This window comes from Salvelinus namaycush, chromosome 33, assembly GCF_016432855.1.
Source record: "Salvelinus namaycush isolate Seneca chromosome 33, SaNama_1.0, whole genome shotgun sequence".
In the NCBI taxonomy this organism is placed as follows: Eukaryota; Metazoa; Chordata; class Actinopteri; order Salmoniformes; family Salmonidae; genus Salvelinus; species Salvelinus namaycush.
In genome coordinates this window covers 27312084-27327423 of record NC_052339.1, presented here as the reverse complement: position 1 = coordinate 27327423, position 15340 = coordinate 27312084, and the positions used below count along the sequence as shown (strand labels likewise).

Below are 15340 nucleotides of genomic sequence, written 5' to 3'. Positions count from 1 at the left end.
ACGGAGCAAGTTCCCCAAAGGTTGAATCATCTGCCTTCTCGCCCGTTCCCAATTTCGCTCCAGTAGTGCTCACTCGAGCTCAGGGCATGCCCGGCCCAGCATGCATCTGTAGTCTACTTGTGTGCTGCTATAGCCCCTTGCTTTAGCTACTGTCATGTAGTATGCTAAATATTTTCATAAAGAAACTGATAAAACACACAGGTGAAAAATCAAGGGGATTTACAAAGATGAGGACCAAGAGCAAGAGAGGGAGTGTGGTGATGTAGTGTCCACAACTAAAGAATCACTGTGGAATCTGAAAAGACACATATCCCAAAAGCATGATGGTGTACTTACTACGTGCACATGCTAACAGAAAGGAACGAAGTGGGTAGATAGCTAAGTGTGTCATTGTAGTAAAGTATTTATAAAACAAAAATTTGATCTCATTAAAGTTTAGATTATTTTCGTTCTTTTAACAATACAGTAGGCCGTCAATGATTTTGACCCAATAGTTCTGGCATATTATCTCTTTCACAGAGCCTTCCATTTTGATAGGGTTATTTCACCTAAAATCCTTTAGGCCTACCAACAACAAAAAAAGAAAAATGTGCATCCTGCCCAGCCTGGTAAGAGGAGCCCGAAGGGTGTTTAGCATCCCCAGTGGTTCTGCAAACGCTGAGAGGATATTCTCCAGTGGCTCTGCATTTGCTGAGAGGATATTCTCCAGTGGCTCTGCAAACGCTGAGAGGATATTCTCCAGTGGCTCTGCAGACGCTGAGAGGATATTCTCCAGTGGTTCTGCAAACGCTGAGAGGATATTCTCCAGTGGCTCTGCATGTGCTGAGAGAATATTCTCCAGTGGCTCTGCATGTGCTGAGAGAATATTCTCCAGTGGCTCTGCATGTGCTGAGAGGATATTCTCCAGTGGTTCTGCAAACGCTGAGAGGATATTCTCCAGTGGTTCTGCAAACGCTGAGAGGATATTCTCCAGTGGTTCTGCATGTGCTGAGAGGATATTCTCCAGTGGCTCTGCATGTGCTGAGAGAATATTCTCCAGTGGCTCTGCATGTGCTGAGAGAATATTCTCCAGTGGCTCTGCATGTGCTGAGAGGATATTCTCCAGTGGTTCTGCATGTGCTGAGAGAATATTCTCCAGTGGCTCTGCATGTGCTGAGAGGATATTCTCCAGTGGTTCTGCAAACGCTGAGAGGATATTCTCCAGTGGTTCTGCAAACGCTGAGAGGATATTCTCCAGTGGTTCTGCATGTGCTGAGAGGATATTCTCCAGTGGCTCTGCATGTGCTGAGAGGATATTCTCCAGTGGTTCTGCAAACGCTGAGAGGGTATTCTCTGCTGCTGGTCTGCTCTCCTGGCACCATCGCATGAGCCTGAAGCCACAGACTCTGTTTCTAAAAACGAATTCAAAGGCACTGGAGACTGAGCCTAATCATGCATTTTTTGTTTATTTTGTATTTCATTTTAAGTCACAGCCTATTTGCACAATTTATAGATTATAATGATATAACACAACAAAATGTTGAATAAGTGAAGGGGTATGAATACTTTCTGAAAGCAATGACGCAAGGGCAACATCTATTGAATTCCAGGGATTTATGTTATGAATATACATAATAACCTGCTCATCTTTTCCCTGTGTTACTTCCACCATATGGCCTGATATGAACGGCTGTTATTAACTGACCTTTATTAAATGCAATGTGCTGTACACTATAGCTCATGGCTAATGTAAACCAGAATGTTAACCATTTGCAATTTATTGACATCCATATGCCTTTTTCCTGGTTTGCATGATAGCAGTCTTCTAATATAATTGCTATATAAATCCAAATGCACTGGCTGATGTTTAGTGAAAAGTGCAGGTCTTCTGCATTGCAGGCAGTCGTTAGAGTGGGTTTAGTCCTTTTGTGCAATAAAAAGAGACAACTGGTTGAAATGGTCGTTAAACGTGTGGTCTGGAGTACGGTCCTGCTGAATGTCACTGTCAAGCAGACCGCTAATCTCTCCTATAACCCCTCTCATTAATAATTACAATGGGACGTAACTCCTGGGACCCTCCTTAACCCTTACCAGCAGTTTTACTGCAACATGGTTCTGCAGCAAATGCTTAACAGGGTTATGAGCACAGCTCTAGTGTCTCACTCTTTACACACAAACACTCAAAGTATCATATTGGGTACACACTATACTATGACTTCTGTTGAATTGAGTTCTCTCAACAAAGCAGAGCATCTCAGCAAAACAGGGCTACTCAACTCCGTTTCTAATCAACGAGGTAGGGTGCCGTTTCTAATCAACGAGGCAGGGTGTCGTTTCTAATCAACGAGGCAGGGTGTCGTTTCTAATCAACGAGGCAGGGTGTCGTTTCTACTCAGCGAGGCAGGGTGCTGTTTCTAATCAACGAGGCAGGGTGTCGTTTCTAATCAATGAGGCAGGGTGTCGTTTCTAATCAACGAGGCAGGATGCCGTTTCTAATCAACGAGGCAGGGTGCCGTTTCTAATCAACGAGGCAGAGTGCCATTTCTAATCAACGAGGCAGGGTGCCGTTTCTAATCAACGAGGCAGAGTGTCGTTTCTAATCAACGAGGCAGGGTGCCGTTTCTAATCAACGAGGTAGGGTGCCGTTTCCAATCAACGAGGCAGGGTGCCATTTCTAATCAACGAGGTAGGGTGTCATTTCTAATCAACAAGGCAGGGTGTCGTTTCTACTCAACGAGGCAGGGTGCTGTTTATAATCAATGAGGCAGGGTGTCGTTTCTACTCAATGAGGCAGGGTGTCGTTTCACCTCAACGAGGCACGGTGTTGTTTCTAATCAATGAGGCAGGCTGTCGTTTCTAATCAACGAGGCAGGGTGCCGTTTCTAATCAACGAGGCAGAGTGCCGTTTCTAATCAACGAGGCACGGTGTCGTTTCTTCTAATCAACGAGGCAGGCTGTCGTTTCTACTCAACGAGGCAGGGTGCCGTTTCTACTCAACGAGGCAGGGTGCCGTTTCTAATCAACGAGGCAGGGTGCCGTTTCTAATCAACGAGGCAGGGTGCTGTTTCTAATCAACGAGGCAGGGTGTCGTTTCTAACAAGGCAGGATGCCGTCTCTAACAAGGCAGGGTGTTGTTTCTAACGAGCAGGATGTCATTTCTACTCAACGAGGCAGAATGCAGTTTCTAACGAGGCAGGGTAAAGGCCCTAGCTACAAGGTGTACATGTTATTAACTTCTGCGTTGATACTGATTGTATTAATCTTCTTTCCCCAGGAAAAGAAGGAAGAGGAGGTTGAGAAAGAGGAGGAGAAAAAGGAGGAGGTTGAGTTGGAGGAGGACGACCTGATGTTCGAGGAGGACTTTGAGACGGGCGAGGATGGAGATGGAGAGATGACTGGGGGCGAGGTGGAGGAGGGAGGAGAGGGACAAGAAGGGGATGGAGATGGAGAGATGACTGGGGAAGAGGTGGAGGAGGGAGGAGAGGGGCAAGAAGGGGATGGAGAAGTAGAGGAGGAGAGCACCAAGATGAAGATCCTTCGTCAGATAGCGGCGATGGCATCCAAAGTCAAGGAGATCATTGGGAACCTTATTACCACTGCAGGGAAAGTAGTAGTCACCATTCTACTGGGCCTTACAGGTAAGTGCCTTCACTCAAACGAATGACTGGCAATCCACAATCATCAGAGCAGTGCAATTACTCCATTTGTAATTTGCTTAAATTGACATGATTGAATCCCTGATTTAATTTAATAAAATGTTAAATACAGTGTAAATATTCAATATTTGTATTAAGACAATACAGTTAAATCTCCCCACACATCTATTGTAGATTATCAGGATGAACCTTGTTTCCCAAAGACTTTCTGAATGTTTAACTTCCTTTCCTGAAATGCTGAAATTACCAATTGTGTTGGGATTTTTCATACTCAAGTGTGAAATGTACGAATCAGAGATGAGATTTGACAACGACGTAAAGGTGTAATACAATGTATACTTCTCCATCCAGTCTCACGGAGGATGTTCCATTAGTCACTATGTCCCCACTCTGCTTCTGTGCTGTTCCAGGCATCATGTTGCCCTCTCTGACCTCTGCAGTCTACTTCTTCACCTTCCTCGGCCTGTGTACCTGGTGGTCCTTCTGTCGGCCATTCCACCCGCTCATCTTCAGCTGTCTGTGTGTCCTCATGGCCATCTTCAGCGCTGGACACCTGGTGATTCTCTACCTCTACCAGTTCCAGTTCTTCCAGGAGCTCATCCCACCCGGGGATAGCTACGCCAGGTGTGTGTGTGTGTGTGTGTGTGTGTGTGTGTGTGTGTGTGTGTGTGTGTGTGTGTGTGTGTGTGTGTGTGTGTGTGTGTGTGTGTGTGTGTGTGTGTGTGTGTGTGTGTGTGTGCGTGCGTTTTCATGTAGTTTCAAGGGCAATGCACATGCATCATCCATAAAAAGCAACCCCCATTTGCATAACATCTGCTTACAGGATCATTTTGAATCCCAGCATATCAGCATAACATCATCAGTGTGTAATCCTCTAGATTAGGAATACAAGAACACAGAGGCTGACTGAGGCTCTGACGGTGACCAATATTATTGCCCCAAACACATGTGGCTAGGGGGGGAAAAAGACCACCAAATCTAACCTAGCAATCCAATCAAGTGTCAACGTCTGAGCCAATTGCATGTCAGAGTGGGTGTCAGGTGTCCGTCTGTTGGCTTTGGTCCTAAATTACGATCCGACCGTGAGAGTGGTGGTATTTCTTGTGGAAGAGATTGCTTGTGTCAGGTTGAAAGGGTGAAGATGTATTTCTCCCTCTTTCTCTCTCTCTCTCTTTCTCCTTTTTCCTCCCCTCTCTTTTCTTTCACTATATTAAAAAAAAAGAAAGGCAGAGGAATTCCTATGAAAAGCATCACAGGGAGCTGTCAGTGGGTGGTACACCTTTAAGATTGCCACACGTGCGTTGCCTCTGCTCCAGACAACACACAACAATGTGTTTGACATCTGCTGGAGGCCGTAGATCATGGTGTATTTCATCTGGCCCCGGTGTCAGACGCTCAGCCCAACTGAGCAAAGGAGAACTTCACAGCAAAGGAGGATTTTTGAACGGGAATTGCAGTTGGGATGTTGTCATGCCCTGCGAATGTTGTGTTTTGTGTGGAGTGGAGTTTAACTTGATATTGACCAAGAGGTTATGTAACGTATTTGGACGTATTTGGGCTTAATTTATAGAGAAGTAAATGAAGGTTGTCAAGGAATGATATGACATTGCTTGTTGTTGTTGTTTATCTTTAAAGAGGCTATATACAGAACTATTTCCTCTGGTAGTGCTCCTGAGCCAAAAGGTGTCCCCCAAATAAACCAAGGATGTGTTAAGAAATATTATATCATACACTACTGTTCAAAAGTTTGGGGTCACTTGATAATGTCCTTGTTTTTGGAAAAAAAGCAAAAAGAAATCTGTTCATTAAAATAACATCAAATTGATCAGAAATACAGTTTAGACATTGTTAATGTCGTAAATGACTTCTGTTGCTGGAAACGGCAGATTTTTTATGGAATATCTACATAGGCGTACAGAGGCCCATTATCAGCAACCATCACTCCTGTGTTCCAATGGCACGTTGTGTTAGCTAATCCAACTTTATCATTTAAAAGGCTAATTGATCATTAGAAAACCCTTTTGCAATTATGTTAGCACAGCTGAAAACTGTTGTTCTGATTAAAAAAGCAATAAAACTGGCCTTCTTCAGACTTGTTGAGCATCTGGAGCATCAGCATTTGTGGGTTCGATTACAGGCTCAAAATGGCCAGAAACAAAGCACTTTCTTCTGAAACCCATCAGTCTATTCTTGTTCTGAGAAATGAAGGCTATTCCATGTGAGAAATTGCCAAGAAACTGAAGACCTCGTACAATTCTGGGTACTACTCCCTTCACAGAACAGCGCAAACTGGCTCTTACCAGAATAGAAAGAGGAGTGGGAGGCCCCGGTGCACAACTGAGCAAGAGGACAAGTACATTGGAGTGTCTAGTTTGAGAAACAGACGCCTCACAAGTCCTCAATTGGCAGCTTCATTAAATAGTACCCGCAAAACACCAGTCTCAACATCAACAGTGAAGAGGCGACTCCGGGATGCTGGCCTTCTAGGCAGAGTTGCAAAGAAAAAGCCATATCTCAGACTGGCCAATAAAAAGAAAAGATTAAGATGGTTAAAAGAACACAGACACTGGACAGAGTGGCCAGCACAGTCACCGGATCTCAACCCTGTTGAGCTTTTATGGAATCAGCTTGACCGTATGAAACGTAAGAAGTGCCCATCAAGCCAATCCATCTTGTGGGAGGTGCTTCAGGAAGCATGGGGTGAAATCTCTTCAGATTACCTCAACAAATTGACATCTAGAATGCCAAAGGTCTGCAAGGCTGTAAATGCTGCAAATGGAGGATTCTTTGACGAAAGCACAGTTTGAAGGACACAATTATTATTTCAATTAAAAATCATTATTTATAACCTTGTCAACATCTTGACTATATTTCCTATTTATTTTGCAACTCATTTCATGTATGTTTTCATGGAAAACAAGGATATTTCTAAGTGACCCCAAACTTTTGAACAGTAGTGTGTGCATACATGCAACACTCAAGCCAACATTTAAGGTAAAGAATAAGCAACTAAACAGCCTCTTTAAAGCGGCAATCGGCAGTTTAAATAATAACAAAGGGTAATCCCCGTCCCTCTTTAGGCAAAAACTATTGGGATTTGGGCTGGAGAATTGTAACCACTCTCAAATTCAAAGGCAGATCTATGGATACAAGGACTGACCATCCATGATATCAAAATGATAATTTTAACCCTGTTTTGATGTTGTATAGTGTTTGTTTACATGTACTTTGTTTGCAAACATTGGAGTATCATTTTGGGTTCTGATGGGGTATGACAGTTGAACTAAGCTCATAGGCATTTGTAAGTGCTATTCTTCAAGAATCAAATGGGATCTATAGATAAAGGGAGGGAAGGAAACAATGATGACGATATGAGATATCAGACCAAAACCTCCAGTTAAAACTCTCAAAGTATTTTCAAAATGTACTGCACCTTGTCTCTATGTGCGTATAATTTGGATTTGAGATTATACATTTAATTTCATATGTGACATTTCCTGATGGAGGAAAGCAGATTGAGGACCAATCAAATCACTTAAAATTTCACAACCGAGAGATTATTCTCAAAGGTACGGATCATATACTTAATAATGTCATTCTAGTGCCTCCTGAGTGGCGCGGTGGTCTAAGGCAGTGCATCTCAGTGCTAGCTGTGCCACTAGAGATCCTGGTTCGAGTCCAGGCTCTGTCGCAGGCGGCCGCGACCGGGTGACCCATGGTAAGGTGCCCAGCGTGGTTAGGGGAGGGTTTGGCCGGCAGGGATGTCTTGTCCCATCGCAGTCTAGCGACTCCTGTGACGGGTTGGGCTCATGCATGCTGACACAGTCGCCAGGAGTACGGTGTTTCCTCTGACACATTAGTGTGGCTGGCTTCTGGGTTAAGCGAGCAGTAATCGAACTCCATTTCAACTGAACAGGCAGAAATTCCAGCCATTTTTTTCCACATGCTCTTACACCCTATACACCATACTATCAACTAATACCTCTACCCTATACACCATCCTATCAACTAATACCTCTACCCTATAGACCATCCTATCAACTAATACCTCTACCCTATACACCATCCTATCAACTAATACCTCTACCCTATACACCATCCTATCAACTAATACCTCTACCCTATAGACCATCCTATCAACTAATACCTCTACCCTATACACCATCCTATCAACTAATACCTCTACCCTATACACCATTCTATCAACTAATACCTCTACCCTATACACCATCCTATCAACTAATACCTCTACCCTATACACCATCCTATCAACTAATACCTCTACCCTATACACCATCCTATCAACTAATACCTCTACCCTATAGACCATCCTATCAACTAATACCTCTACCCTATACACCATCCTATCAACTAATACCTCTACCCTATACACCATCCTATCAACTAATACCTCTACCCTATACACCATCCTATCAACTAATACCTCTACCCTATACACCATCCTATCAACTAATACCTCTACCCTATAGACCATCCTATCAACTAATACCCACAAACATTTCAACCTAGGTCAACTATCCCCACGTACCCCCCTCACCCTCCCTTCCAAAAAAAGTCCCTCCATCCAGCCCCTGTCAGGGCCCGGAGAGAGCCAGACCAGGGAGAGGTGGCACAGGCCAGCCATCCGGCCCAGCTCCGGCTCCCCTCCGTTCCACAGACCCAGGTGGTTCTCATTACGCCAGCCCATTCTTGGCCCGCTCTGAAATTACACAGCTGGTTTCAGGGAACTTCACATGAATTGTGGGAGCGAGCAAAAAAATCTAAGTTGACTGGTTGAGAGAGAGAGAGAGAGAGAGAGAGAGAGAGAGAGAGAGAGAGAGAGAGAGAGAGAGAGAGAGAGAGAGAGAGAGAGAGAGAGAGAGAGAGAGAGAGAGAGAGAGAGAGAGAGAGAGAGAGAGAGAGAGAGAGAGAGAGAGAGAGAGAGAGAGAGAGAGAGAGAGAGAGAGAGAGAGAGAGAGAGAGAGAGAGAGAGAGAGAGAGAGAGAGAATTAATATAAATTAGGACATGATCAGAGTATTTTTAGAAGGAGAGTGCTGTAACAATGCTTGAACAACTCTGACAGCAAGCACAGGCGAGGGCTGGGAAATAGAGTGTTTCTGTTCCTGAGTGGCGGTAGCATTGCTTTATAAAGGCCTTAGTGAAGGATACAGGACTAATTGGTAAAAGCGCTCGCTCGCCGTGAAATGTGCCCCGTCAACTAGCCTAACAGAATACAAACACCTTAAACAGCAGTTGTCAGAGAAGTGTGTGTGATGGGGGGTGGACCAATAGATGTTCTGTATTTGGAGTATGCTGTAACTGTGTATATTGATGTTCTATGGAGACCGCTAGGTAGTATTACGCGGTGTGTGTGTATTCTGTGAAATAACAGTACAAATAAACACAATAGGATCAACCTTAAAGACCTTCTTGCTTTAACATGTTGAAAGTTAGCACCCCATTCATACTCTCAAAATCACCAGGAACGACATTATATTACATTTCATACAAACCCCCTCCTCAAACAAAAAACTGTTCTAACCGTCCAGTTTTATGTGAAAGACTTAAGACACAGATACACCCATTCTGTGGTTTTTATATTTGTCCTAAAACATACACACGTCTCCTTGGACATGAAAGACAGAGGAAAAGAAAGAACAAGCACAGGGATAAGAAATATATATCACCAAAGTAGGGCTATGGATCCTTCACTATACGCCTGCACTCATTATGGATCCTTCACTCTACGCCTGCACTCATTATGGATCCTTCACTATACGCCTGCACTCATTATGGATCCTTCACTATACGCCTGCACTCATTATGGATCCTTCACTCTACGCCTGCACTCATTATGGATCCTTCACTATACGCCTGCACTCATTATGGATCCTTCCCTATACGCCTGCACTCATTATGGATCCTTCACTATACGCCTGCACTCATTATGGATCCTTCACTATACGCCTGCACTCATTATGGATCCTTCACTATACGCCTGCACTCATTATGGATCCTTCACTATATGCCTGCACTCATTATGGATCCTTCACTATACGCCTGCACTCATTATGGATCCTTCACTATACGCCTGCACTCATTATGGATCCTTCACTATACGCCTGCACTCATTATGGATCCTTCACTATACGCCTGCACTCATTATGGATCCTTCACTATACGCCTGCACTCATTATGGATCCTTCACTCTACGCCTGCACTCATTATGGATCCTTCACTATACGCCTGCACTCATTATGGATCCTTCACTATACGCCTGCACTCATTATGGATCCTTCCCTATACGCCATCACTCGCTATGTATCATTCCCCATATGCCTTCACTCGTTTCTTTAATGAAACCCATTATTCTACCACGTGATTGGACCATTTCACTGAATCAGAGTGCCCCAAATTATGACCCAGCCCACCACTAATAGCTAAGCACTGGGCTGATTGGGTGCAGAGTTGCCTTGCCTCTGGGCTAAAACAAAGAACCCTCTGACAATAAAATAGGCACAATCAGTACTTTGTAGTTTAACATTTGTGGGCAACGATGCCTTTGATTGCCTTTGATTACTATCCGAGCTTAAGTCGAAATAAGTGTGCTTTTCAATTTAGACCCAAACTCCAAAATAAAAACTACTTAGGGTAGCAAAAAAGCAAATGTTGTTTTGTAATAAAATGCTGAAATGAGAAGAAAATGTCAAATGGGATTTTTGGTGTAAAGTGTTTATCGTAATGTCAGCGCAAGAAACCCACTGGGCAAAACTGGGTGAATAAACATTGTTTCCACTTTATTTCAACCCAAAATAATAAACGTCAGGTATTTTTGTATCCTTTTAACCTAAATGACATGGTGACATTTTTTGTTGATTTCATGTTGAATTCACGTTTGTTGACAACTCAAACAAAAGTAAATCAAAACTAGACATTGAACTAACATCTGTGCCTTGTGGGTGTATCAACGACTCGGGTATCTGTATTTGTTCTTGTTGTCTATCCAATCTGTGTTCTTGTTGTCTATCCAATCTGTGTTCTTGTTGTCTATCCAATCTGTGTTCTTGTTGTCTATCCAATCTGTGTTCTTGTTGTCTATCCAATCTGTCTTCTTGTTGTCTATCCAATCTCTGTTCCTGTTGTCTATCCAATCTGTGTTCTTGTTGTTTATCCATTCTGTGTTCTTGTTGTCTATCCATTCTGTGTTCTTGTTGTCTATCCATTCTGTGTTCTTGTTGTCTATCCAATCTGTGGTCCTGTTGTCTATCCAATCTGTGTTCTTGTTGTTTATCCATTCTGTGTTCTTGTTGTCTATCCAATCTGTGTTCTTGTTGTGTATCCAATCTGTGTTCTTGTTGTGTATCCAATCTGTGTTCCTGTTGTCTATCCAATCTGTTTTCTTGTTGTCTATCCATTCTGTCTTCTTGTTGTCTATCCAATCTGTGTTCTTGTTGTCTATCCAATCTGTCTTCTTGTTGTCTATCCATTATGTGTTCCTGTTGTCTATCCAATCTGTGTTCTTGTTGTCTATCCAATCTGTCTTCTTGTTGTCTATCCATTCTGTGTTCTTGTTGTCTATCCAACCTGTGTTCTTGTTGTGAATCCAATCTGTGTTCTTGTTGTCTATCCATTCTGTCTTCTTGTTGTGTATCCAATCTGTGTTCTTGTTGTCTATCCATTCTGTCTTCTTGTTGTGTATCCATTCTGTGTTCTCGTTGTGAATCCAATCTGTGTTCTTGTTGTCTATCCAGTCTGTGTTTTTTTAATGTAGTGGTGTATATGACTCCACAAATGACAGATTCGTTGTATATTAGCTATTCTTTCTGAATCATGTTTACTGTCTATCTTCTTGGTAAAACCATGACAATTGTCGTGGCTGAATCAGAATTAGTTAGGTAACATAGATAAATAAGATGTTTTATTTTATTCTTGTCATTAGAATGTCTTATTTTGGACTATACTGTTGGCAGTTGCAGTTATCCCTTATCAGCTAGGGCTTAGTCACTTGGGGCCCAGAGAGGGGAGAGGTCAGGCTTGTCTTCATATGTCAATGTATCTGTTAAACCATGTGATGCTATGAAGAATATCAGAAGGGGAGGAGGACAGAATGGAGGCTTGTCTTCTTATGGGAATGTGTCTGTAACTATTGTATGTCCCCTCTGAGGTTGCCCTTATCTTGACCTAGTATATAACCTAAGAGGCTCACTGTCTTTTCTGAGCTTGTCCAGGAGGGGGTGTATTTGAGATGGGAGTATCTAGAATTGACAATTGATATATGCCATTGGATGAGGTAATGTTTTGGTACCAAGCACGAGATTGGAACCTCGTCTAAAGAGACCAAACTGAACGATAATTTATAGCTAATGCTATCTGGATGGGATACTCCTCTTTCAAGTACAAGGTTCTTTGTAATGTTCCTAAGATCTGTTGTTCGTCATGTGAGTTGAGAGGGGTGTGTCTTGGCTATAAATGATACTAAGAATTGTTTTGTAGGGACTCTCAGAGAATTCATTTATAGACACTGAATTGATCTGAGAGTCAAAAAGGGCTATGGTGAAGCTCATATATAATTAAAGATGGACTTTATAATATAACTCTGACTTGTGTGTGGTTTGCTCTCTCAATGTTTAGTAATACAGGAAATTACCACGACAATATCCATGGCAGATTAGAATGACCCACACAGTGCCCTGTGGCCTTTGATTTCATGTCAATCATATATTTCCTTGATTCCTCGGGTCCTCTCTCCTCGCCTCCTCCTCCTCCTCCCCTCGGACCTCCTCCAATGCGTTTTGAGAAAGAGGCAAGGAGAGAGAGGACACGAATAAGGAAATACTATTGATATTCACCCTATATGCCACTTGATTGAAAACACACCAGTACTCAGTGGTCAGCTTTCTCCAGCTGTGGCAGCAGTGCTTGGGCATGAAAGCATCTGGTTTGGAGGTTGTCTATGCCAAGAAGGCAGAGGAAATTACACTTCATATTTTCTTACTCTGGCCAGAGTTGAAAAGAGCCACGCACCCAAACCCTTCCATTACGATGTGCATTCTAAGGTCTAACTATTAATAAGACAAGCTGCAGTTTTAGAATGTTAGTATCACAGGCCAACCTTACATTACTCCTAACAGGACACAAGGGCCGTGATCCCAAAGAAAACAATTCCGGTCAATTATAGTGGCATGATATATATACAGTACCAGTCATTTACTATACTAGAATAATAGATTATTTGAAGTCGCCACCCTTTGCCTTGATGACAGCTTTGCACACTCTTGGCATTCTCTCAACCAGCTTCATGAGGTAGTCACCTGGAATGCATTTAAATTAACAGGTGTGACTTGTTAATAATTCATTTGTGGGATTTCTTTCCTTCATAATGCTTTTGAGGCAATCAGTTGTGTTGTTACAAGGTAGGGGTGGTAACAAGAAGATAGCCCTATTTGGTAAAAGACCAAGTCCATATTATGGCAAGAACAGCTCAAATAAGCAAAGAGAAATGACAATCCATCATTACTTTAAGACATGAAGGTCAGTCAATACAAAACATTTCAAGAACTTTGAAAGTTTCTTCAAATGCAGTCTTAAAAACCATCAAGCGCTATGATGAAACTGGCTCTCATGAGGACCGCCACAGGAAAGGAAGACCCAGAGTTACCTCTGCTGCAGAGGATAAGTTCATTAGAGTTACCAGCCTCAGATTGCAGCCCAAATATATGGTTCAGAGAGTTCTAGTAACAGACATGTCTCGGCATCAACTGTTCAGAGGAGACTGCGTGAATCAGGCCTTCATGGTCGAATTGCTGCAAAGAAACCACTACAAGAGGACACCAATAATAAGAAGAGACTTGCTTGGGCCAAGAAACACAACCATTGGACATTAGACCGGTGGAAATTGGTCCTTTGGTCTGATGAGTCCAAATTTGAAATCTTTGGTTCCAACCGCCGTGTCTTTGTCAGATGCAGAGTAGGTGAACGGATGAACTCCGCATGTGTTGTTCCCACCATGAAGCATGGAGGAGGAGGAGGTGTGATGGTGTGGGATTGCTTTGTTGGTGACACTGTCAGTGATTTATTTAGAATTCAAGGCACACTTAACCAGCATGGCTACCACAGCATTCTACAGAGATACACCATCCCATCTGGTTTGTGCTTAGTGGGACTATCATTTGTTTTTAAACAGGACAATGACCCAAAACACACCTCCAAGCTGTGTAAGGGCTATTTAACCAAGAAGGAGAGTGATAGAGTGTTGCATCAGATTACCTGGCATCCACAATCACCTGACCTCAACCCAATTGAAATGGTTAGGGATAAGTTGGACCGCAGAGTGAAGGAAAAGCAACCAACAAGTGCACAGCATATGTGGGAACTCCTTGAAGACTGTTGGAAAAGCATTCCTCATGAAGCTGGTTGAGACAATGCCAAGAGTGTGCAAAGGCAAAGGGTGGCTACTTTAAAGAATCTAAAATCTAAAATATATTTTGATTTGTTTTACACTTTTTTGGTTACTACATGATTCCATATGTGTTATTTCATAGTTTTGATGTCTTCACTATTGTTCTACAATGTAGAAAATAGTAAAAATAAAGAAAAACCCTTGAATGAGTAGGTGTATCCAAACTTTTGACTGGTACTGTGTATAACCCCAAATTAAAGACTGCTGGAGTAACTGTTGTGCACTTTGGCGTCTCTGTCTCTTTTCTCTCTTTCCACCCTCCCTCGCTTTTCTATCCCTTACCCCGAGGCATCTATCGTTGTTTTGCTCACCGACTGCCTCATTAAGTTGTTTTTTTTAAGAGAGAGAGAGAGAGAGAGAGAGAGAGAGAGAGAGAGAGAGAGAGAGAGAGAGAGAGAGAGAGAGAGAGAGAGAGAGAGAGAGAGCAAACGAGGGGAACCAAAGCATTGTTACTGCTGGTGTAAATTTAAAGTGTTTCTGAGATTATTGTACAACACATGGCTGCAGCCCATACTTTATCTACATTCATCATCTCATTGAAAATGCATGGCACACTGTCTTTAAAAAACATTAAAAGTGTGTTTGATCATTTACGGTACAAAAAGGGTTCCAAAAGGGTTCTTCGGCTGTCCCCATAGGATAACTCTTTGAAGAACCCTTTTTGGTTGCAGGTAGAACCCCCTTGGGTTCCATGTAAAACCATGGAATGGGTTCTACCTGGAACCAAAAAGGGTTCTTCAAAGGGTTCTCCAATGGGGACAGCCGAAGAACCCTTTTAAGTTCTAGATAGCACCTTTTTTTCAAACAGTGTATATGACTTGGGATAACTAGTGGCATTTATTATCTACTAATGCTGCTGATCAGGTTGACCATTCCAGAGAATGCCGTACCAGTAAAATGTTATGTTTACATGTTGTCAACTGAGACGAAGAGGGGGTTGATTCATATGAAAGAGGGAAAGAACCGAATGGAGAAGTTTAATTGAAGCTCTCTCTCTCCCCCCCCCCCCCTCTCTCTCTCTCTCTCTCTCTCTCTCTCTCTCTCTCTCTCTCTCTCTCTCTCTCTCTCTCTCTCTCTCTCTCTCTCTCTCTCTCTCTCTCGCTCTCTCTCTCGCTCTCTCGGTATGTCAGTTCTACTTGGGGAATGACATGTTAATAGATTGTGGCTTAATTGTTCTCAGATTGTTTCAATGTTTATTTGTCGTATGTACGGGATACACATTCTATACACCGGCAAACTAAATGT

At 42.8% G+C, this 15340-nt stretch overlaps 1 protein-coding gene across 1 annotated transcript in view; it reads left to right on the top strand.

Annotated features, from left to right (window-relative positions):
• Positions 1 to 587: 587 nt before the first annotated feature.
• The window catches only part of LOC120027893 (piezo-type mechanosensitive ion channel component 2-like), an 85998-nt gene continuing 71245 nt past the window's right edge, over positions 588 to 15340 (top strand). Inside the window, exons 1-3 of the mRNA XM_038972990.1 lie at positions 588 to 1325; positions 3254 to 3380; positions 4046 to 4259. Coding sequence (XP_038828918.1) covers positions 588 to 1325; positions 3254 to 3380; positions 4046 to 4259 — 1079 coding nt within the window. The remainder of the gene's footprint in view (positions 1326 to 3253; positions 3381 to 4045; positions 4260 to 15340) is intronic.